General features: G+C 57.3%; 2 protein-coding genes across 3 annotated transcripts; both read right to left on the minus strand.

Moving 5' to 3' along the window:
• Window positions 1-2,176: 2,176 nt before the first annotated feature.
• Window positions 2,177-6,762, minus strand: Misp (mitotic spindle positioning). The gene is made up of 4 exons (XM_059251715.1): window positions 5,094-6,762; window positions 4,272-4,402; window positions 2,905-2,943; window positions 2,177-2,266 (listed from the first exon to the last, which is right to left on the minus strand). Exons 1-4 carry the CDS (start codon window positions 6,760-6,762, stop codon window positions 2,177-2,179), a joined length of 1,929 nt encoding a protein of 642 aa, XP_059107698.1.
• A 5,104-nt stretch (window positions 6,763-11,866) lies between these two features.
• Window positions 11,867-21,540, minus strand: Palm (paralemmin). Of its 2 annotated transcripts, XM_059252002.1 has the most exons (5): window positions 21,385-21,540; window positions 19,816-19,837; window positions 17,392-17,451; window positions 15,811-15,942; window positions 11,867-13,758 (listed from the first exon to the last, which is right to left on the minus strand). In XM_059252002.1, the coding sequence occupies exons 3-5, from the start codon at window positions 17,441-17,443 to the stop codon at window positions 13,238-13,240; spliced, it is 705 nt and encodes a 234-aa protein (XP_059107985.1). In that variant the 5' UTR covers window positions 17,444-17,451; window positions 19,816-19,837; window positions 21,385-21,540; the 3' UTR covers window positions 11,867-13,237. The 2 variants fall into 2 exon arrangements, with proteins under 2 accessions (XP_059107985.1, XP_059107986.1); XM_059252003.1 differs by lacking the exon at window positions 15,811-15,942.
• Window positions 21,541-21,569: the final 29 nt, after the last annotated feature.

Here is a 21,569-nt window from a genome sequence, read left to right on the forward strand (position 1 = left end):
ACACGTGTGTGCAGGTGCGTGTGCATGAGGAAGCCAGAGACGGAAGTCAGATTGTCTTCCTCGGTGGATCTTCACCTTGTATACAGACACAAGGTCCCTCACTTGAACCCAAAGTTCACAGACCTGACTCGTCCAGCTGGCCGGCTGGCCCGGCTCCTTTGTGTCAGGATGACAGGTGAGCTGCTGTGTGTGCCCGGCATTTACACAGATCTGCGCGTCCACACATGGGTCCCCACACGTGTGTGGTGAGACCTTTACCCACCTCCCAGCCCGTCTCGGGGAGTCTAAGTGAAAGTGATTGTTGTTTGATGAAAGGGGGGGGTGTCCAGACACCCTACTGAAGGCTCCAGAGACCCCCACCACAGAAGTCCCGCGTGCCGGGGTCCTGTCACCTTCTGTGGTAGAAGGGACCCTGCAGATGGGTTCAAATTGAAGACCCTGATGGTGGGATCATCCTGGACCATCCTCAGTTCAGTGTCACCACGGGGTCCCCAGAGGGAGGCGTGAGGGTCCGAGACAAAGAGACAGGGAGACACCATGCTGTGAAATCTGGGGAAGGGGCCACAAGCCAAGGGGTACAGGACCTTCCCACACTGCTCCTGTGGGAAGAGGCTGACCTGCTTCCTCAGGTTTACCTCTGCTCAGATGCTGTACCCTGTCACTCACCCGACTCCCAGCACCACCACCACCCCCCAACGGGACACTCCAGTCTCAGCCCACATCTATTTCCAGCCCACATCTGCCATGCACCTCATGTGGGAACCTTAGAGATACAGATCTTCAAATATCTGCCATGGACAGCTACCAGCAACAGGGCTCGGGGACCCAGAGGGACTGGCAGAGTTTAACTGTCTCCAGCTGCTCCCAGCAGGCCTTGGGGAGCACCTGCCCTTAGTGCTCATCTGTGGTTTCTCTGAGGGCCACCTGGGACAGTCGCACAGGTTGTCCACGGCAGAGGGTGCTTGGCCGAGGCACCTGTGATGACTACATCTGAAATGAACTACAGTCCAGAAATGGAGGGCACCTGTGAGATTTTTTTTTTGGCTTGGTTTGAATTGGGTGAATCCATTCTGGTGGACCTTTGAAGTAGGCACACCTTTACTCTGAGCCACACCTCCTGCTGAAAGCCCATATAAGGACATGGCAGAAGGACACGCTCACCCTTGGCCTGCTTGCCCTGTCTTGCTGACACATCCATCCCTCCACTGGAATTAGAGTCTACTTGGGGATTCCAGTGTATGCTGAAGACGAGCTAGACACCCAGCCTCGTGGACTGAGCAACTGCTGGATCCCTGGACCTTCTGTTCACAGCCATTGTTGGATTAGCTGGACCACAGCCTGAAGTCATTCTAATAAATCCCATGTACGCATACATCTATCTGTTCATTCTGTAAGGTCTGTTACTCTAGGGAACCCTGACTAGTACAGCACCCCACGTTCTGCAGGTGTCGACGTCCACCCCAGCACCTTACTCAAGCCTTCCTTCTCTGTTCAAGGTCCCTGTCACCGTCGTGACAGTAGCCTCCCAGCCCTAGGCCCAGCTTTCTACAGATGAACTCCCAGGACCTCAGCCCAGCTGGAATTCATGTCTGCGGGGACAGGACTGATGTCACCAGGAGGGAGGACAGCGGCTGCTCGTGGAACATTCCCCACTCCAGGCAGGCAGCTCATGACAAGTTTATTTCATAGCATGGACACGTCTGGGGTTGGCAAGACTGGAGTGGCCGGTCCCTACAGAGCCCTCTTTCTGTCGGGTGACGGCTCTGTCGGGTGACGGATCGGGCTCTGCACCCATTGGTGCCCTCTGCAGAGGGGCTGAGGGGTATAAGGGGGGATCCCTGGACCCACAGGTCCCAGGACATTACATCCTGCAGTGGGCAGCCTAATTCCCTCCCAGAGCATTTGGCAACGTCTTAGATACACAGAGACCCAGCAGAATTATCATTTCAGCCCCAGCCGAGAACCACCCCTAAGCAGAAAATACTCCCCACCCCAGGAAAACAGAACCCATTTCCAGGCCACAAACATCAGCCTGGGCCAGGTGTGAAGCGAGGCTCTCCAGCGGTGTGCTCAGAGAGGGACTTGTTTGGGACTGACTGCAGAGGTTTGGGCAGGTCCGGCAGCTTCCACAGGGCTGGGGTTGGATGGAGGGGATGGAGGTCTCCCATTTCCAGCTTCAGTCTTCATCCTCGCTGGCATAGATGCGTGCCTCCCAGCGTTCCGCCAAGACATTCTTGTGCCTCGTTACCCGCGTGGCTCCCAGGACCTGCGCATGAAGAGGTGTGGAGTCCCCATGGACATACGGACCACCCCCGACTGCCTCCCCATTGCCGATGTGCAGGAGGGTCTGGCACAGAGCTGAGGTGAGAACCTCCCCTGCTGTTTCACAATCTCTCCTTCCAACAACAGGACCTAGGGACCTGCTGACTTCTGTTGAGCTCCACAGCAAGGAGACCAGGCCCTGCCTCAGCCCAGAAAGGGTCACATCTATAGTCTAGGCACTCAAGAGGCTGAGGCAGGAAGATTGTGAGTTTTAGGCCAGCTTAATTTACACAGCAAGTTCCAGGCCAGCCAGGGCTACACAGTGAGACTATCAATAATAATAATAATAATAATAATAATAATAATAATAACAATAAAGTTCTTATTTATGGCTCTACCTGTTGAAATCATTGTCTTTTGGGGAAAAAAAAAAGCCTCACATAGACCTTTTTGCCATAATCTGTGCCCTAGCAGGCATCACAAGCAGATGACAACACAATCTACCCCAGGAAGACTCTACCAACAGAGCAGATAGCCAATGCAGTCCCACATCCAGAAGAAAGGCCCTCAGTGACCAGTGCTGTGGTGGAGGTATTGACAGGAAGGGACAGATGGAGCCCTTTCCCTCTGGAGCTCACTCACCTCTGAGTTGACACCGTCTGAAGGGTTGATACCTGCATACTGCGTGGAAAGAACAAGAATCAGTGTTCATCCTTTCTGTCCAGCCCCTGTGCCCACCTGAAAGTCCTCACATGGCCTAAGGGCCAGATGGGAAGAGATGCCCAGCTGATGGCGCTCTCCCAGAGTCTCAGGGTCACCAAACTCAAGGCCGTCCGCCATGCCGTCCTGACACACTGTTCCACTCATTGCGGCCTCTGGCCAGCAGTGTCCACAGGTAGTCTCAGTGTATGTCAGTGAGGACCTCAGGCCGGTACCAAGCCCCGCCTGTGACAGGCCCTAGCCCCAGCACACAGACAGCATTCCATCCGCAGGGCAACCCACTCAAGGCTGTCATTGTGCTGATTGTCCGGAGGAGACTGAGGGGCCACTACTTGTCTGTACTTGAATCTGGGTCACTGGGCCATCTGTGTCCACTCGCCATGGGGGTCAGGCTACGAGGCCAGGCGGGTAGGCTCGGATGTGTGCCAGTCTCCTCTGTGGTGTTCCTCCCGGCATGGCCTGGGCAGCTACACTTGACACTGGGCTGGCTTTGTGAGCTCGGTGGCTGCAGATGTACGTGATGCCAAAGATGCTGAAGGTGTGATTTCTGAACAGCCCGCCGGCACGGTGTGGCACACCCTGTGACTGCCGGGGCCAGGGAGATGGCTTAGTGGGTGAGATGCCTGCCTTGAAAGTGTGAGGACCTGAGTTCGAACCCTCACAATCCACGTGAAGTTGAAAGGGATAGTGTGTATTTGTGATTCCATTGTTCTGTGGGGGTGGGAGGCGGAGACAGGAGAGTCCCCAACAGTGGTGGGCCAGTGAGCCTGGCCACACAGCAGCAGAGACTCGGTCTCAACGAAGGAAGGCGAGAAACCAAACCAGAGGTTGTCATATGATCTTCACACATGCACAGCGGCACTCGGGTTCACACACGCACGCACACACGCACGCACGAACGCACGCACGCACGCACGCACACAGAATGTATGAAAATAATGGTGCCGGGCGGTGGTGGTACACGCCTCCCACATGATCCCAGCACTCGGGAGGCAGAGGCAGGCAGATCTCTGTGAGTTCGAGGCCAGCCTGGTCTACAGAGTGAGATTCTGTCTCAAAAAATAAAAACAATCAAACAAACAAACAATGGTGATAATTGACCAGTCAATATCTGTTTCCTTCCTCAGCAACCTTTGGCCTTTGACCCTGAGGGTGACCCCACAATAGGCACAATGTCCCGCTTGTGTGTCCTCTCATACTAGGGACTCAGGGACTAGAAGAAACACGCAGTCCCTCTGCTGCCCTTGCCCGACCCCACGGGGAGTGAGCAGATAGTTGTCTCTACTCACCCACGCCTCCTTCCTTGTCTTCTGTCCCGGAGCACTGTCCCCAGGCTCCTGCACCTTCCACACCAGGCCAGAATGCAGTTGGATGGGGGTGAATAATGGTGATTCCGACACCGAATAGCTGCCGGTGATGCCTGTGGTGGGGCAGAGGAGATGTCATCGGGAGGGTGGTCTGGTTGTCAGTACTCAGGCCAAGAGACTTGGGGTCTCTGGGAAGAGTCCGGAATGCTCACAGAGACAGGCAGACAGACAGGCGGACAGACAGGCAGACAGGCAACTAACTCATTGTGACAGACTGGCTGAAATAATCAGAAGAGATTTTAGATAGACAGTGGACCAAAGATACCATGTAGTGAGCTGGAGAACATGTCATTAACAGAGGAACAAGCCATCAAGATAAATAGTTGCAAACTTGTATGGGCCCAATCACAGCACTCAGAACCATAAAGTAAAATCCTATGCTCCCAACAGCATCATTCAAAAACTGTAAAGCGGGCTGGAGAGATGGCTAAACGGTTAGAGCACTGGCTGCTCTTCCAGAGGTCCTGAGTTCATTCCCAGCACCCACATGGTGGCTCACAACCATCTGTAATGAGATCTGGTGCCCTCTTCTGGCCTGCAGGGACACATGCAGGCAGAACACTGTATATGTGATAAATAAATAAATTAAAAAAAAAAAAAAAGACACAAAACCTCTAAAGCAAAGTTGGCATTTTCTCTCCAAAATCTACTTCCTGAGAGAAATGGGTGTGTTTTAAACTCCGCCTCTCCTCCTCCGACCCCAAGACCTCAGACAGAATAGCCGTCCCCTGAATCCCTGCTCACCAGATGCCCGGGAGGAGCTCCGGGAGTCTTGCTCATCCTGGTCCTGCACGGGGGAGAACACCTCTGGGAAGAAGGCATTCCTCCGCTCCTCGGCCACCTCTCGCTCCCTCCGCAGGACGCTCTCCACCTCCCTTTCCAGCAGGTCAGAAGACTGTGACTTCTGCAGCCTCAGCGCTGGGCCTCCGGCCACCTCCCAGCCCCAGCTGTGGGAGGTCTCAGCCTTCTGGGGGACATCTGGGACGCCGAAGCGCAGTGGGCGCAGGCGGAAATTCTCTAATCTCACGGTACCCACATTGGCACGCAGGGGCTGCTCAGGGGCCTTTGAGTGCTCTTGTTTTGAGCTCGGAGACCTTTTAGAGCACTCTGAGACACGCTTCGGAGACTCTGTGGCCTTCTGGAAGGCCACGGCTTTGGTGTCCTCTGTGGAGACACCATTTGGCTTGCTGTATACTCCAAAGGCTGAGAATTCCATTTTGGGGGTCCCCGGGCCCAGATACGGCTGATAGGCATCCAGTGGGATTCGGTTGACCTTTCTTGCCTCTGGAGCCGGGTCTGTGGCTCGGGCGTCTGGGCTGAGGATGCAGTCGGAGCTCAGGCTTCTCTGGAGCCCAGGCTGAGGGTCCTGGGAGAGCCAGTCGGGTGTGGACGCCCTGCCCACCTGCAGACCCTCCCGACGATGGTCTTCTTCGCGCTGTGTCTCCTGCACCATGTCCCTCTGCACGTAGAGGGACGGGCGGCCCCTGTCCCTGCGCGCTGGCGGCTCCGTTAGGCTTACCTTGCTGAGCAGTGGCCTGCTGGGAATCTGGACCAGGTCTTGATGCCTGGCGGCCCGCCCAAGCCCTCTCTGCTCCCGCAGCTCTGCCTCACGTTCCTGGGTTAGTCTGATCTCTCTTTCGATGGGTGTCTCTTTGGGGGTCTCAGGGGACTCGGCTCGGGTCCAGTGGCCAGGGTCATTGGCTGCACGGATGGACCCAGCTGGGGAAACTGGGACAGTCTTCTCCAAAGTCACCTCCTTCACCGGTGACGTGGTGACAGGAATGGCGTAGCCGTTGGCTAGGCGGGGCCTGGTGGAGGCTTTGGGGACCTGGCTGACCCCTGGTGGGGTACCCGCAAAGGTCTCCCTGACTGTGGGACTACAAGTGACTGGGTTCGTGTTTGCCTTCTCCAAACTCAGGAATTGCTGTCGAGCAGCCAGGAAATCGATTTGCTCTGTGTCCACCAAGATCTCCTCAGTGGACGTGGGCCGGGGCTGGCCAGCCGCCCTGGGCTCTCCCTGGGGTGTAGCCACTGTGCCGCCCTTCCTGATTGCCTGGCTGTGGATGACCGCCGAGCGCTCGGCCTTCAGGTCCCTGGGTGGGCTGTAGAGGGCAGTGCTGGTTTCGTCCAGGTGGTATGCCTTCATCTCTTCGTCCTCATCCTCCAGGTACAGCGACCTCGGGGGCGGCTGGCTGAGGAAGACTCGTCTGGTGGAGGACACACTTGTTCTCTTTACGTCTGGCCGGGTCTGGTACTCAGCGGACCAGGCCTGCAGGTCACCCTGGCTCCAGCTAGCCTCGGGCCCGACGCCCACCAGCTCAACGGTGTAGCTCGTGTTTTCGTCCAGCACCAAGCTGGTGGCCCGTGCCGAGTGGGGGTTGCTGAAGAGTGGGTATCTGGTCACGCGATCCATCTCAAGGGGTGTGGGCGTGACCTTCCTTCTGCGGGTTGGAGATCTCCAGGCTCACTTAGGGAGGAGAGGGACACCAGGTCAGTCCACCTAGGGACAGGGACAGCTTCAGGGGGCTGCAGGAGACCCCTGACAGGCAGCGCGTCTTGAAAGCAATCCCAACCCCAGCATCGCCCCAAAACTTCTGAGCTCCTCGACCAAACTGGACCTGAATTCCTGAGTACTTGTGCCTCTTACAACAAATTTATATTTTCATGCCTGATGTCTTTATTCCCTCTCTTTCTTCCTGAGACACGCCCTCACTCTGTAGCCCAGGCTGGATCAGAACTCGTAACAATCCTCCTGCCTCAGACACCCGACTGCAGGGCTAACAGGCATGTGCCACCACACCCAGCTACCTGCTGATTCTTGCAGACACAGCCACACACTCACCTAAACATCCCGCGGGCTGAGTGGCTGCTGCATCCTGCCTGACCTTACCCTGTCTTCAGCAACCCGAATCAAGGTCAGCCTCACATCTGAGACTGCGCAGGTTTCCCGCCATGGCTACCTTCTCCCTCTCTAGGGCACATCCCTCATTCCTCACACTAATGCCCAGATGGAAACTTATTTGCTGTCTTTGCACCTGACCTTCACAGACAGCTGTTGGGCTCTGGTTCTTGGAGATTGATGATGACATGTGGGGAAACTGAGGCACAGGGAATGTGGCAAAGTCCATTCCCCAGCTTACACACCTGGGATCTCTGCCCCAAAGAGCACCTGGTACCATCTCCACAGCACCTGCCTCAGCACCACAAAACCAAGAAGAATTGGGAGTGCCTTGGACCTTGTCCCTGGACCTGGGCTGGGCTCAGAGCGGTAGACCACCTGACCTGGTACCTGGGGTTCAGCCTCCCCCAGCTCCTTCCCTGGCGCTCACACCTGCTCTCCCTTTTGTTTCCTCAGTCTCCTGGAGTCTGCAGCTGCGCTCAGTGCTCAAGGCCACAACCCGACTGCACAGTCCAGGGGTCACCAAGCTCAGTGTGCACAGGTGACCTGAGCCCCAGCCCCTCCCTGGGGGATTCTAGGCGGGGCTCCACCCTGACCACGCCCCCAGCCCCTCACTGGGATTCTGGGCGGGGCTCCACCCTGACCACGCCCCCAGCCCCTCACTGGGGGATTCTAGGCGGGGCTCCACCCTGACCACGCCCCCAGCCCCTCACTGGGGGATTCTGGGCGGGGCTCCACCCTGACCACGCCCCCAGCCTCTCACTGGGGGATTCTGGGCGGGGCTCCACCCCTGAGCCCTGTCCTTAGCCAGGCTTTTCTAGCACTCCTAGCAATCCTCCTGTGGAGGGCAATCCCTGTGCTGCTCTCCTTCACAGTGCCTCGGAGAATGGGGTGATTCTGTGTGAGTGGATTTTTTTTTTTTTTTTTTTTTTTTTTTGGTTTTTCGAGACAGGGTTTCTCTGTAGTTTTGCGCCTTTCCTGGAACTCACTTTGTAGACCAGGCTGGCCTCGAACTCACAGAGATCCGCCTGCCTCTGCCTCCCGAGTGCTGGGATTAAAGGCGTGCGCCACCACTGCCCGGCCATGTGAGTGGATATTTCTAATTCATACAGCAAGCACTTAATAAAGACTGGCGGTGGTGGCGCACGCCTTTAATCCCAGCACTCGGGAGGCAGAGGCAGGTGGATCTCTGTGAGTTCAAGGCCAGCCTGGGCTACAGAGCGAGATCCAGGACAGGCAACAAAACTACACAGAGAAATCCTGTCTCGAAAAATCAAAAATAAATAAACAAATAAATAAATAAAGATAAAATAAAGACTGTCAATGAACGCAGCTGTCCCTGGGTGCTGTCTCCCCTCCTCTACCCCAGAGCTGTCGTGCATCCACCTTTGTGCGCTGACCGATGTGTACACGGTATTTTATGGCCCTCGTCATGGACAGACAGACATGACCTCTAGAGAAGGATGTCATCCCTCCCTAGGGTGGGGGCCTCATTCTTTTCCAGTGATTCAGGTCAGAGGGTGAGCTCTGGGTCAGGATTCAACCCTTTCTGTTATGGGCTGGTCTTGCCAAGGGGCTATAAATCGGAGTTCTGCTGGGTGTACTGGCCCACTCCTTTAACCCTGGCACTTGGGATACAGAGGCTGGAGGATCTCTGTGAGTTCTAGGCCAGCCAGGGCTACATAGAGAGACCCTGTCTCAAAAAACAAAAACAATATCAGCAGCAACAACAAAACCTAATTTAGCTCCCGGTGCCTGGCATTCAGTAAGCACTCAATAGCTGATTCATAGTGGCTGTAGATCTGATCAACGAAACCCCAAATCCAGCAGGGGTCTTAGGGTCTCCTAAGGGCCAGTACATAGAGCTGGGGAGAGGGGAGTTGGTGGCCAGTCTGCAGAAGCCGTGGTGGGGACAAAGGGCCCCTTGAAGACCTCCAGCTCCCCACAGGGGTCTGTTGTTGGTCCTTGTCCATCAATTACCTCACACATCAATGTTCTATTCAGGGCCCAGAGGACGAGGACAAGGGGGTCAGTTTTGTCTCTGCCCCGGAGGGAACAGAGGTAAAGCTGGAAGTTCACACACAGAGATGGTGGAATGCTTTTCAAAGCCCGTTCTTTCCCAACTATGACCTCCTCTTCCAGGAAGCCTGCTCCACCCGGCCGCACCCTGGAACTGTGACTCCCCATAGAAACTGGCTTTATGGTCCCTGCGGGCACACCTGCAGACTCTGGCCTCCTTCCCACAGGGCAAAGGCTCCTCGGTGGGGCAGTAGGTCACGCAGTAGGGTGGTGTCCTTAGGAGTCCTCTGTCCTGTCCCTCAGGGCCAGCTGTGGCCTTCTTGTTGCCTGGATAGCTGGTTCTGGGGAAACCACTCCAAGACTGACCTCTGATCCTATACCCTAAACCGGCCTGAGCCTGAACAGGAGACAGACCATGGCTCCTGCATTTTCTTCACATCAGGCCCTGAATCCATGGGGTCTCAGAGACTCTGGCTATGAGGGTGTCTGTGGTTCTAGTCTCTTTCTCGGTGATCTGGGGTTTAGGGTTCTGGTGTTTGGGGTGCAGATGAGAGTCCTATCCACATAGGCCCAGGAGTTAGTTTGGGTTAGCAGGAGACAGCATGTTCTCAGATCCAGGACGACAACATGGGCCCCAGCCAGGGCCAAGGGTGGTGGAGGTATAGACTGGGGGGTCGAAGGGGGATTTCCAGGGGCTCCCTGTAGATGAGCCAACTCTGCGAGTTGGCACACGGCAAAGAGCTCCTCCTCTCTCCCCACTCTGGCCTCCCTGCTTCCCCAGCCTCACCTGCCAGCTCCAGGTGCCCAGGCGGCCTCCCAGCCTCAGGCTCTGTCCTCTGCAGGGAGGCCCCCTGGGCTCCGCCCTGGCCACATGTTGCCAAGGGGACAGAAGCCTCACCCGGGAGCAGGTGTGCCCCTCCTCCCCGTCCCCACCCAGACACGGGAAACAAAGTCCAGAGAAGACAGAAAAACGATACTCGGGCCGACAAGGGCGGGCACCGTGCCCGCTGCGGGCCTTGGCCCCACAGAGCCGGAACTGAGCCTCTGCCTGGCTACCCCACCTTTCTCAGTCCTGCTGATGGAGGGCTACCCCTGCCCAGGGTCGCACAAAAGCCTGTTGCTCCCGTGGAATGAGGAGACTGAACCCCAAGCCTGGGCTGGCTTGTGGGACCCCTTTGCACGTCTGTCTCTTCCAGTGGACGCCCCCCTTTGATGTAGCGAGAATGAAGGACACATGTGGCTGTTTCCAGCCTCGAATGCGCCATGGCTGGAATTGTGAAACTCAGGGTGTAGGTCTCAGGTCGCTGTTCTCTGGGAGGGTCAGCGGGGCATCGAGCTGTATCCAGCCCAAACCTCTGAACCTTGTTTTCTCATCCAGGAAATGGGAATTCTCCAGGTCTTACTCACACCAAAGTTCCCATGAAATATGAAGCCTTCTGAAATACCCAGCGAAACCAGGTACAGAGAAACAGGCCTGTCATCCCAGCTCTCACTCAGGAGGCTGAGGCCGTGGGATTGCTATTAGTCTGAGGCCAGTCTTGGCTACAGAGTGAGACACTGTCTCCAAAACTCAAAAATAAACAAATAAAATAAATGCCCAGGAGCACTGGCCAGACAGGTGAGGCTTACACCCAGTCCCAATGAGAAGCTGGCGATGGCCAAGGCACCCACCATCCCCCTCGGGGTCCAAGGGGCAGCCCATGGTCCTGGGACCCGAGGACACAGTGCTGGGATTCCCGACCTGCCCCCAGGGCTGGCTTTTCTTCCTGCCAGTGAGTAGTCCCAGCTGTGACTCCAAGGGGACTTGATGGACGTGATAACAGAGCCCATCTACCCCACAGTACTGTGGAGAGGGTCAAAGCCAGGGTGTGGGGTGCCCCTTCGGACCCCTCCACCCGTTTAGCAGAAGTGGACGTTGAAATGGGGGGCACATCCAATCCCACAGGTCAGGTGGGATCTGAATCAGTAACCCTCTCCCCACAACTCAGGCACAAACCACCTTTCACAGGGAAACTGAGTCTCAAAGGGGCCCCAGCTTGAACCCAGACACCTGACATCTCCGCACTCAGGAAACCGAAGCAGGAGGATGGCTGCGAGTCTGAGGCCAGCTTGGATTAGACTTTACTCAAGCCTGGAAAACCCAGTATGCTGGGGACACAGGGCTCCCAGCCAGCTCTTCTATACAGACTGAGGCCAAAGGAGAAAAATTTCCCAAATACCACAGAAAGAAATGGGGTCTCCACTGTGCCTGAGGACCTAGCTCAGAGCTGGGAGTGTCTGCGGGGACCTCTCTATCCCCGACCTCGCAGCCCAAGGACATGGGTGTGGCGGATGGGAAGACCGAAGCCCTCGGGGTGGCTGCCCACAGCTGGCCCTCACCTGTCCGGGTGCCGCAGAGTCCTGGGGAAGATCCACAGTGAGGGGTTCGCCCTGAGGGGTGCAGTGGCCACAGAGGATAGGCGTTCTCCCGTGCCCTGCTGGGCCTGGCTTTTTATGGCTCCACCGCCGGGAGGCCGCCCTCCTCGCCCAATGGCCGCACCCCTTCCCGCCCAGATGAAACCCAAGAACTACGTCGGCCTGGCTCTGCACATTTGCACACTTTTTCTTTTTAATTTGTTTCTCTGGGAAAGTCAAGAACATGGGAGTGAGGGGTGGGGCCTCGTCACACATCAAAAGCAGAAAGGGCAGCAAGGGCACTTCAGCTGAGGCTCAGGGTTCCAGGGACTCAGGCAGACTCAGAGGAGGAAGAGGTAGGGGCGCCGTGACCATGGCCGTGGCCACGGGCCACCCCTCGGGGAAGAGCGCCTCTCCTCCAGGCCACAGGAAGGACAGGACGCAGACTCCGTGGCCTCTGCGTGCCCTACTGCAGCTGCGGGTGGTGACAGGGCCCCACAGGTGGTCCTGCACCCTACACACCAGGCTGGAGTCCCAAGGAAGGGACGTGGACGGGGCGTGGTCCTCCGAGGCCAGCGAGGGCGGAGCAGGCTGAACCTGCGCCTGCTGAACCAGCGCCTGCGTGCAGGGCAGCGCCTCTGGGACCAAAGCGGCTGCTGCCGCCTGCCCACAGGTGGGTGTCCCCCTGCCACGGTTCCTGTCCAGCCAGGCGGCAGAGGGGGGATTCCCTCACTCCCACCCAAGGCGTGTGTGGGGCAACCTAAACCTGCCTAGAAATGCTAGGCTCCGCAGCGCTGGCAGACGTACCCCCGACTTCTGGGGTACAGGGTATGTGGGAAACCCAGGACCCTGGTCCAAGCCAACTAAAGAGGGCAGAGGTGACTCCAAGGGTCCCAAAATTAGCACCAGGAAGAAGGGCCCAGTGTGTGCATGGTAGGGGGGACCCAGGACAGGGAGTGGCTGACTTGGGGCCTTGCCAACAATGACCCCATCTTGGGGGTGATGTTTCCATCCCCAGTGAGGGGCTACCCCCATTGTGAGCTCCGCTACTTACTGGGGGGAATCCACAGGTGCCCGTCCTCCACCCTAGGACTTGGAGACTTTGAGTCTCCAAAGAAGTGTGGCCTCACCCCGCCTGCCCGCATGAGGCCACTGACGCACTGGCCAGGGAGACCCTCTCTTTTGGTCCCCTCGGAGACTCCCCAAAAATAGCAATAAGGCACAGACAGGCTGGCCTGGGGTGGCAAGGGGACACCAGGCTGAGACCACGATGGGCGTAAGCGCCTGTGTAAACCTGCTGTGACCTGGAGTGGGGGGTCCCCATTCTTAGGGGATCTGAGATGGGTCGGCCTGTCTCTCACCAAGGGAAGATGCACAGCTCAGAGGTTCGGGTGAGTGTGGAGTGTGGTGACGGGCAGAGCACCCCCCACCCTCGACTCGAGGTGCATAGGGACCACACGTGTGTCTGGGGCCTGTGAGGCGGAGGGTGAGGGTGGGCAGGCGCCGGGGAGGGCCGGGCTGCTGGGCGGAGTGTGAAGCGTAGGACGGGGATCGGGGACTTGGGCGCCCCGACGGCTCACATGACAGAGCAGCATCTACAGCGAGGCTTCTTCATGTCAAGATCCTGGGCGTCGCTGGGGGTGGCCGAGGGCCCCGTCTGGTTCTCTTCCTTGGCGTCTGGGAGTTCAGCCGCACTGCCGTTGAGTGGCGCGGGCTCCCTGGGGGTGGCGGCGTCTTTGATCACCACCAGCTCGGCCTTGATGGTGTCCTGGAGGCCCAGCACCTTCTTGGTCTCAGCTTCGTCTTCCACATTCTGATAACCCATGAAGACCATGGTAACCGGGGGCTCCTGACCGGGCTGGATGCCTGGCGGGCCTGATGTGGCCTCTCCGGGCTGAGCCTCAACTCCTGTGATCTCCCTCCTTGAAGGTGTGGTCCTGGTGGCCTCCTCTGTGAGTCCCCGAGGCTCTGCTGGTCCAGCTGTGGACCCCGCCTCGCTCAGTGTGACCTCATCGGCCTTGTGAATGAGTTCGTCCACCTCGGAGGAGCTTAGCGGCTGGATTCCGTTCTCAGCGATGCCGTCCACGGCATGCACCACTGTGTGGGGACACACAGAGAGAGTTAGCTGGGGGACGCAAGGGCAGAGCTGGGAGGCTGTGGAAGACGCCCACTGTGACAGTCAGCTCTTGTGGTGCACGCCTGCCGTTCCAGAGCTCAGGGAGACTGAGGCAGGAGGATTGCCACAAGCTCAAGAGCCAGGTAGCAGCACTTCTCCTGGCCTCAGCTTCCTGAGTGCTGGGATGGTAGGTGTGCACTGGCAGACCCGGCTGTCACTACGTAAGACAGTGTCTCCTCACCGAGGGGATCGACTGTCTACAGCCCCAAAACACACCCGGGCTTCAGCCTGGCAAACTCCTCCGGAATCCTAGACGGCAGGGGAGGAGATAGAGTGGCCCCAGGGATCCAGGGAAGGGTCAGGGCTACCACCCCCAGACGTCAGCTTCCCACCCCGGGAGGAGGAGCCCCCGTGTCTGGCCTCCTGGTGATATTGGGGTGAACAGGGTGGGGTCAAATTTCTCCCATGGGCCTGGGCTCTTGAGATGAGACTCCACCAGTCTCCAAAGAAACAGATCCCCTGCTGTTGCTAAGCAACCGGGGTCCAGTCGAGCTGGTTCTGGGTCCCCAGAGAGACCGCAGAGATGGTGGAATGGCAGAGGGTGAGATGTGTGCAGCCACTTTGGGAGTGGAACAGAGCAACAAGAGATACCAGACTCAGTGTCCTTCACAAACGGAGTCACATCCATCGGGGCCAGCAAGCCCTACTCCAGTCACGCCCGAGACACGGGCGTGTGTTCACACAAAAACAAGCCCGGTACCAAACACGCACAGCACGGTCGCTCCACATGCTGGAGTATCACGCAGCCATGAAAAGGAGCGAGGCTCTGACACATCATAGCGTGGAGGGACCCTCAGGACACTGCTCAGAGAGAAACCCAGACACAAAAGGTCACACAGTGTGGGACTCCATGATGGGAAATGCTCAAAACAGTCCCATCCTGAGACAGGAAGTAGATGCATGGGTGATGGTGGCTTCCTTTGGGATAATGCTCTGAAAGCAGGTAAAGTATTGTACACCAAGGACCAACCCTCATAAAACACAGACTGTAAAAAGCAGAATTACGGGATACGTATTTATTTCTTAAAAAGAGGATGGGGTGGGGACCAGTTTGACTTTATGGGTCCTGGTAAAATCATCTCTGATTAGATGGACCCTGGCTTCCTCAAGACGACTTCCCCACAGCATAGACCTGGAAAACACCTCTAAAACCACCCAGAAAAACTGGAAATAACAGCTTAGAATCCAACAGGACGGCTGGGGGCGTGGTCAGGGTGGAGCCCCGCCCAGAATCCCCCCCGTGAAGGGCTGGGGGCGTGGTCAATGTGGAGCCCCGCCTAGACTCCCCAGTGAGGGGCTGGGGGCGTGGTCAGGGTGGAGCCCCGCCCAGAATCCCCCAGTGAAGGGCTGGGAGCGTGGTCAGGGTGGAGCCCCGCCCAGAATCCCCCAGTGAAGGGCTGGGGGCGTGGTCGATGTGGAGCCCCGCCTAGAATCCCCCAGCGAGGGGCTGGGGGCGTGGTCAGGGATGGAGCCCCGCCTAGAATCCCCAGTGAGGGGCTGGGGGCGAGGCCAGCGTGGAGCCCCGCCCAGAATGCCGGGAGGGTTCGGAGCTGCCTGAGTCCTTAGCCTTCTCTAGCGTTCTGGAGGCCTTGATCTCTGTCTCCGGCACCACAGACTCATGAAAATCCGATCTCTCCAAACCCCCCAGCACCCCTCCAGCCAGGCCGCCCAGTAGCCTTCCGGGCACGGTCTCTTCTCCCCTGTGGCTCACAGTCCTTCCTCTTTCAGTATCCCCCTCTGCGTACCCCAGGGCCTTTGCACCAGCCGTGGCTCCTACCGGGGCGCCCGCTTCCCTGGCTGTGCAGCTGCGGGTCTCTGAGCGGCTCCCTCCTCACCCCGCTCTCTGGGCGGCAGGTATGAGCTTTGCTGAACCTGCCTCTAGATTCCACCTCCGTGCTCAGCACGGCGGGCGACAGGGCTGGGCGGGGACCCAGGCTCTGCTGGGTGCCCCTGTAGCCGGCGGCTTCTCATACCTTTCGTCTCGTCCTCGTAGACTTTCACGCCCTGAGGGAGTGGGTCCCGGGGGAGCAGTGTGGTGCTGGACAGCACCCTGGTCTCCCCGGTCACCTTGTCCTTCTCCACCGTGATCTCCACCGAGTACATGGCTGGCACGAGAGGCACGGGGTTACCCACGGCCCGTTCACCCGCAGGCGCCTCCCGCCAGGCTGTGGCCAAGCCAAGGAAGAAGAAGGGGAGCAGCAGAGCCGAGCGGGGATGGTAGTCACCCTGGGAGCGGTGCCCCGGCGCCGGACGCGGCCTTCCCCACGCCACAGCCTCCCGCAGCTCCCAGCGCCAAGAGTTCGAGTCGGTGCTCTGCTCAGAACCCACGGCCGCCCACTGCGCGCTGCTGACTCTCCCTGGCCTCGAACTCAGAGCTCCGCGGGCCTCTGCCTCCGGCGTGCTGGGGTAAAGGCGTGCGCCCCCACCGCCACCAGGCCCCATGAGATGAACCAGCAGCTGCCCAGGCACTGACCATGTCCCCCACCGACAAGCCTCCTCAGGGCGCCATGAAAGGTGCCAAGCCGTAGCAGCCACATCTACACCCCAGCCGACCTCACACTGAGCCAGACAGGGTCCCCGGGCTCCACTGCAGTGTGGGGCCCTCTCGAAGTCACCTTCGGAAGCATCTAGAACTTTCCCTTGCTGACCCACACAGCACTCCACCCACCCAGGCTGGGACCCGGCATGGTCTCCCTGGTCCGGAGGTGGCCTGGGCCTAGGTCTGTGCTGCACGCAGTCACCAGAGGGCACTGGTAAGCACGCAGCTGGGTGGGAAGCCCCGCTGTCCTGAGAGATCCTTCCTGCAGCCCCAGGGCCCTGAAAATCATTTCCTCCTTCTCCTCACCCGGTTAACTGAACGGTCCCTTCACCCACCAGAATGCCACGCCCCCTCTTCCACGCCCGACTCCATGAGCATTTGTTGAGGGAACAACCGATGGTCGGCTAATCACTTGTCTCTATACCTACATACCTACCACTTGCTTGGGCAACATGAGATCTGTACAAAGTCACTGGCTGAGAGATATGGGGGTGGGAGGGGCCACATCGGGTATTAACACAGCGGCGGCAGTTCTGAAGGCACCTTCTGAATTAAGAAACGTCCCTAGCCTCCTGAACTTGAACCCTGAGCAAGAAATTCCAGTCCTCCTGTGGTCCTCCCTCCCCCAGGACTTTGTCTAGACTAGGTGTCAACTAATCTTTCTGGGTTTTGGATACGGAACACATCAGGTCCCACGTGAGGTCAGTGTGATGCCGGGACCCCTGGAGCAGGCAGGATGTGACACAAGCATGTTCAGGCGTGTGGGAACATGTGCAGCCTGTATGCCAGCCCTGGTCCCCAGGCTGAGGTTAGGAATGGAAGCTGCTGGGCACTGGGTTAGAGCCCCCATGCTGGGCCCGTCTTCTCGGAGAAGCGTGGGCCGGTGGGTGCGTCACAGCAAAGCAGATGGGTATTGCGGTCTGGGTGAACGCCACCCTGTCAGCCCCACCCTCCAGGACCCAGACAGAGGCTCAGATGGCAGCTAGACCAGGGTGGGGAGTGGGGTCTGACCTACCTGCCTTCATCATGGTGGATCCCCCCGGAGTCCGAACCGGCGTGGAGGACATGCGATTTTCTACACCGGGCACGGGGTGGAGAAAAAGATGGAGTCAGAGACAGAATCACAGGATCCCCTCAAAATGTCCCTCCATGAGCATGAGTCCAGACCCCCCAAAATACCTGGTCCACAGGCATGGCCAGACCCACATATGGCCTAAACACTCCAGACTCTCCAGAATATGTACTGGAACCCTAGACTCCCTAACTCACTCGAAACATCAGACCCCCAACACATGCACCTGCACATGCCAGAACCCCAATATATTCACTTTCACCCTCAGACCCCCAACTCATGCACCTGCACCCCAGACCCCCAATATATGCACCTGCACCCCAGACCCCAACACATGCACCTGCACTCCAGACTCCCAATATATGCACCTGCACCCAGACCCCAATATGAGTCTGCACCCCAGACCCCAACACATGCACCTGTACCACAGACCCCCAATATATGCACCTGCACCCCAGATCCCAACACATGCACCTGTACCCCAGACTCCCAATATATGCACCTGCACCCCAGACCCCAACACATGAGTCTGCATCCCAGACCTCAACACATGCACCTGCACCCCAGACCTCAACACATGCACCTGCACCCTAGACTCCCAAAATGTGCACCTGAACCCCAGGCCCCAACACATGCACCTGCACCCCAGACTCCCAAAACATGCACCTGCACCCCAGACCCCAATATATTCACCTGCACCCCAGACTCCCAAAACATGCACCTGCACCCCAGACCCCAATATATGCACCTGCACCCCAGACTCCCAAAACATGCACCTGTACCCCAGACTCCCAATATATGCACCTGCACCCCAGACCCCAACACATGAGTCTGCACCCAAATACCACACCTGCATCCCCAGCCCTGTGCATGCCCAGGGTCCCTCACTAGCCCAGCTGAGCCCCACAGACCTCTCACTGTTCAGACCAAAATGACTTTCACAAAATCCCTGAGAGGCCTGCGTGGATTTTCTTTCAATTATTAATTTTTAATTCTACAGCAAGACTGGGAGACACTCTCCCTATGAATAATTAACAGCAAATCGGGCCAGAGAGTCCTAAGGCCGCATCACCAGCCATGCCGGCAGCGCTGGGCAGGAGACACAGGCTCAATAGAGATCTCAGAAATAGAGACCCAGGCTGGCCTGGTGCTGCACGCCAGAGGCAGGGGATCTCTCTAAGTTCAAAGCCAGCCTGGTCTACATAGTGAGTTCCAGGACAGCCTGGGCTATGTAGATGGAGACTTTTCTCAAAAATGAATGAATAAATAGGGCTGTGTTCGGGGTCAGTGGGCAGAGTGCTCACTTGACATGCAGGAATCACTGGTCCCGTCCCTGGCACCGTCATCCCCAGTGCCGAGGATCCGGAGTTCAGGGTCACCCTGGGTTACACACTGAGTCTAAAGCCAGCCTGGCCACATGAGACTCTGTTTTTAAAAAGTGTACTTATGGCCGGGCGGTGGTGGCGCACACCTTTAATCCCAGCACTCGGGAGGTAGAGCCAGGCGGATCTCTGTGAGTTCGAGGCCAGCCTGGGCTACCAAGTGAGTTCCAGGAAAGGCGCAAAGCTACACAGAGAAACCCTGTCTCGAAAAACCAAAAAAAAAAAAAAAAAAAAATGTACTTATATATAAGACGTACATATATATATACATATATGGTATTTATATATCTCCATTTTTGGAACTTGCCATGTAGCCCAGGCTGGCCTTGAACTCAGATCTGCTTGCCTCTGCCTCCCGAGTGTTGGGATAAAAGTTGTGTGCCACCACCTGGCTATCTCTCTACTTTTTAAGTATGTGTGTGGTATATGTATGAGGGCGTGTACACGAGTGTGCATGTGCCTGTAGAAGTCCGAGGTTGGCACCCCATGTCTTCCGCAGTCGGTGTCTACCTTGCAGGGCATTTTTTCAGTTGATTGTATTTTAATAGGTGTACATGTGTCTGTCTGTGCGTGTGAACGCAGGTGCTCACGGAGTCAGGTCCCCTGGGCTGGAGTTACAGGCTGTTGTGAGCTGCCTGACGTGGGTGCAGGGATCCGAACTCAGGTCCTCTGAAGAGCAGCATGCACACCTGACCACGGAGCCACCTCCCAGCCCTGAGGCCCACTGATTAGGCGGAGCCGGCCAGCCAGCGAGCCCAGGTCCTCCCGCCTTAGCGCCCTCAGCACTGGGATGACAGACGTGACATTTTACAGGTGTTAGCCAGAGGCTACCTGGCTGGGGACAAAGTCACAGAGAGTGGAAGTGGGCAGGTTGGCCCAGGGCCTCCGCCCGGACCAGCTTCCTGATCCCCGCCACACTCACCCGCCATCCCGCCTCTGGCCACCAGAGGGCACCAGAGGCCGCAAGTCCCGGCTGGAAGCTTACCTTTCGGGGTGCCCAGTGGGGTCTGCAAGAGAGAGGAGAAGGATTAGGGCTGTCCCCTCAGCCTCCACTGACCTAAGCTCCATCTCCAGCTGAAGAACGGGCCTGCGGGGCTGGGAGCCGTGGGGAGACAGGCTCAGCCCCTAATGGGGTCTCCAGCAAAACCTGTCAATTTGTGCCTGAGAGCTCCTGTTCAACCTTCAAAACCCACCCCCTCTGGGAAGCCTGCCCACCCTCCTCAGGAACCTAGATGCTTTGGGGGAAGGGTGTGACTCCCATTGCCCAGGGATTGTCTGATGATAGGTGTGCTCTCCCTTCTGAGCCATGGTGATGTACACGCCCAACAGGCAGGGGCCAGCACTCAGACCGACATCATTTCGGTCTCCCCGAAATCCAGGAGAACCCACAAGAGACCAGGGCTGGGGTAGGACTCCATGGCGGCAGCAGGACACTTTCCCAGCATGCACAAGGCTGTGAGTTCATCCCCAGCCCCGCCCCTCCGGTCAGCTGTGTGGCCCGCAGTCAGACCCTAACTCTGGTCCTCCCTCCATCAGATGGGTCATGGGCAGGTGTGGTTTCTCACGCCTTTAATCTCAACACTCAGGAGGGTCTCTGAGTTCTACGACAGCCAGGGCCACACAGTGAGACCCTGGCTTTAAAATCAATCCACCAGTCTTTAAAAAATAATAACAACAACGTTGAGATCAACCAACGTGACATCCGTGCTGGCCTCCGTATGTGCACGCACCCACGTGTGCGCAGACACCACACCCACACAACAAATAAATAAGAAACAACGTGGACAGCTAGGTGTGGTGGCACAGGCTAGCCCAGGCGGACGCAGGAAGAACAGTTCCACGCCGGCCCGAGATACATAGTGAGCTGTGGTCCCAAAAGATCCAAAACTCGGGTCAGCAAGATGGCAGTTCGTGGGGCAAAGGCACTTGGCGTCAGTACACCAGTTCAATCCCTGGGACCCACATAAAGGTTGGAAGGATAGAACTGACTCCACAGAGGGTCCTCTGGCCTCCGTGGCACATTCATGTACTCCAGGATACTATAATAAATAAGTAATTAAAAATACGAATACTAGCTGGGCTGTGGTAGCACACGCCTTTAATCCTGGCACTCAGAAGGCAGAGCCAGGCAGATCTCTGTGAGTTCAAGGCCAGCCTGGTCTACAGAGTGAGTTCCAAGACAGGCACCAAAACTACACAGAGAAACCCTGCCTCAAAAAACCAAAACAAACAAACAAACAAAAATATGAATACTGGGCTAAGATGTGGACCAGTGTTGGGTGCTTGTCAAACATGACTCAGGTCCAGGGTTCAATGCACAACACCCACCCCCTCACAAAAAAGAAAGAAAACTGAAAAAGAGAAAAAAAAAAAAAAACGGCAGAAAGGAAACCCCGAGGGTGGGGTCCATCTGGGGCCAAGGCCTGACTGTCCACTAATTCATCAGACTCCTAGGAAACTGTCAACGGAGAGGCGCGGAAGTTGCCTCTACACAGCGGAAACAAGCCCGAAGGGGCCGAGCAATACAGGACAGGCTGCTCCAGGGGCCTCTTACCTGCTGAGAGTTCACCAAGGCATCCGACTTTTGCTCTTCCTTGGCTGGGCTTGCAGACGGGGGCCGGGCCGGGCTGGGGGTTGTGGCGTTCTCCTTCGGGGCGGCTGGGGCTGACTCTCCAAACTCCAGGACATCAATTTCTTTCTCGAGCCTTTAGAGGGAGAAAGGTCATACAGCGGCTCCTC

Source organism: Peromyscus eremicus, unplaced genomic scaffold, assembly GCF_949786415.1.
Source record: "Peromyscus eremicus unplaced genomic scaffold, PerEre_H2_v1 PerEre#2#chr22_unloc_1, whole genome shotgun sequence".
Classification (NCBI taxonomy): domain Eukaryota; kingdom Metazoa; phylum Chordata; class Mammalia; order Rodentia; family Cricetidae; genus Peromyscus; species Peromyscus eremicus.

Excerpts from the sequence above, each read along its gene's own strand:
- Misp (XM_059251715.1), bottom strand. The coding sequence starts at position 6,762 with ATGGATCGCGTGACCAGATACCCACTCTTCAGCAACCCCCACTCGGCA. Across the intron at positions 4,403-5,093 it reads GAGCTCCTCCCGGGCATCTG|GCATCACCGGCAGCTATTCG; the intron begins GTGAGCAGGGAT and ends GCCCCACCACAG. Across the intron at positions 2,944-4,271 it reads AGACAAGGAAGGAGGCGTGG|TATGCAGGTATCAACCCTTC; the intron begins GTGAGTAGAGAC and ends CTTTCCACGCAG.
- Palm (XM_059252002.1), bottom strand. The coding sequence starts at position 17,443 with ATGTCCTCCACGCCGGTTCGGACTCCGGGGGGATCCACCATGATGAAG. Across the intron at positions 15,943-17,391 it reads ATCCACCATGATGAAGGCAG|CCATGTACTCGGTGGAGATC; the intron begins GTAGGTCAGACC and ends CTCTCGTGCCAG. Across the intron at positions 13,759-15,810 it reads CTACGAGGACGAGACGAAAG|TGGTGCATGCCGTGGACGGC; the intron begins GTATGAGAAGCC and ends GTCCCCACACAG.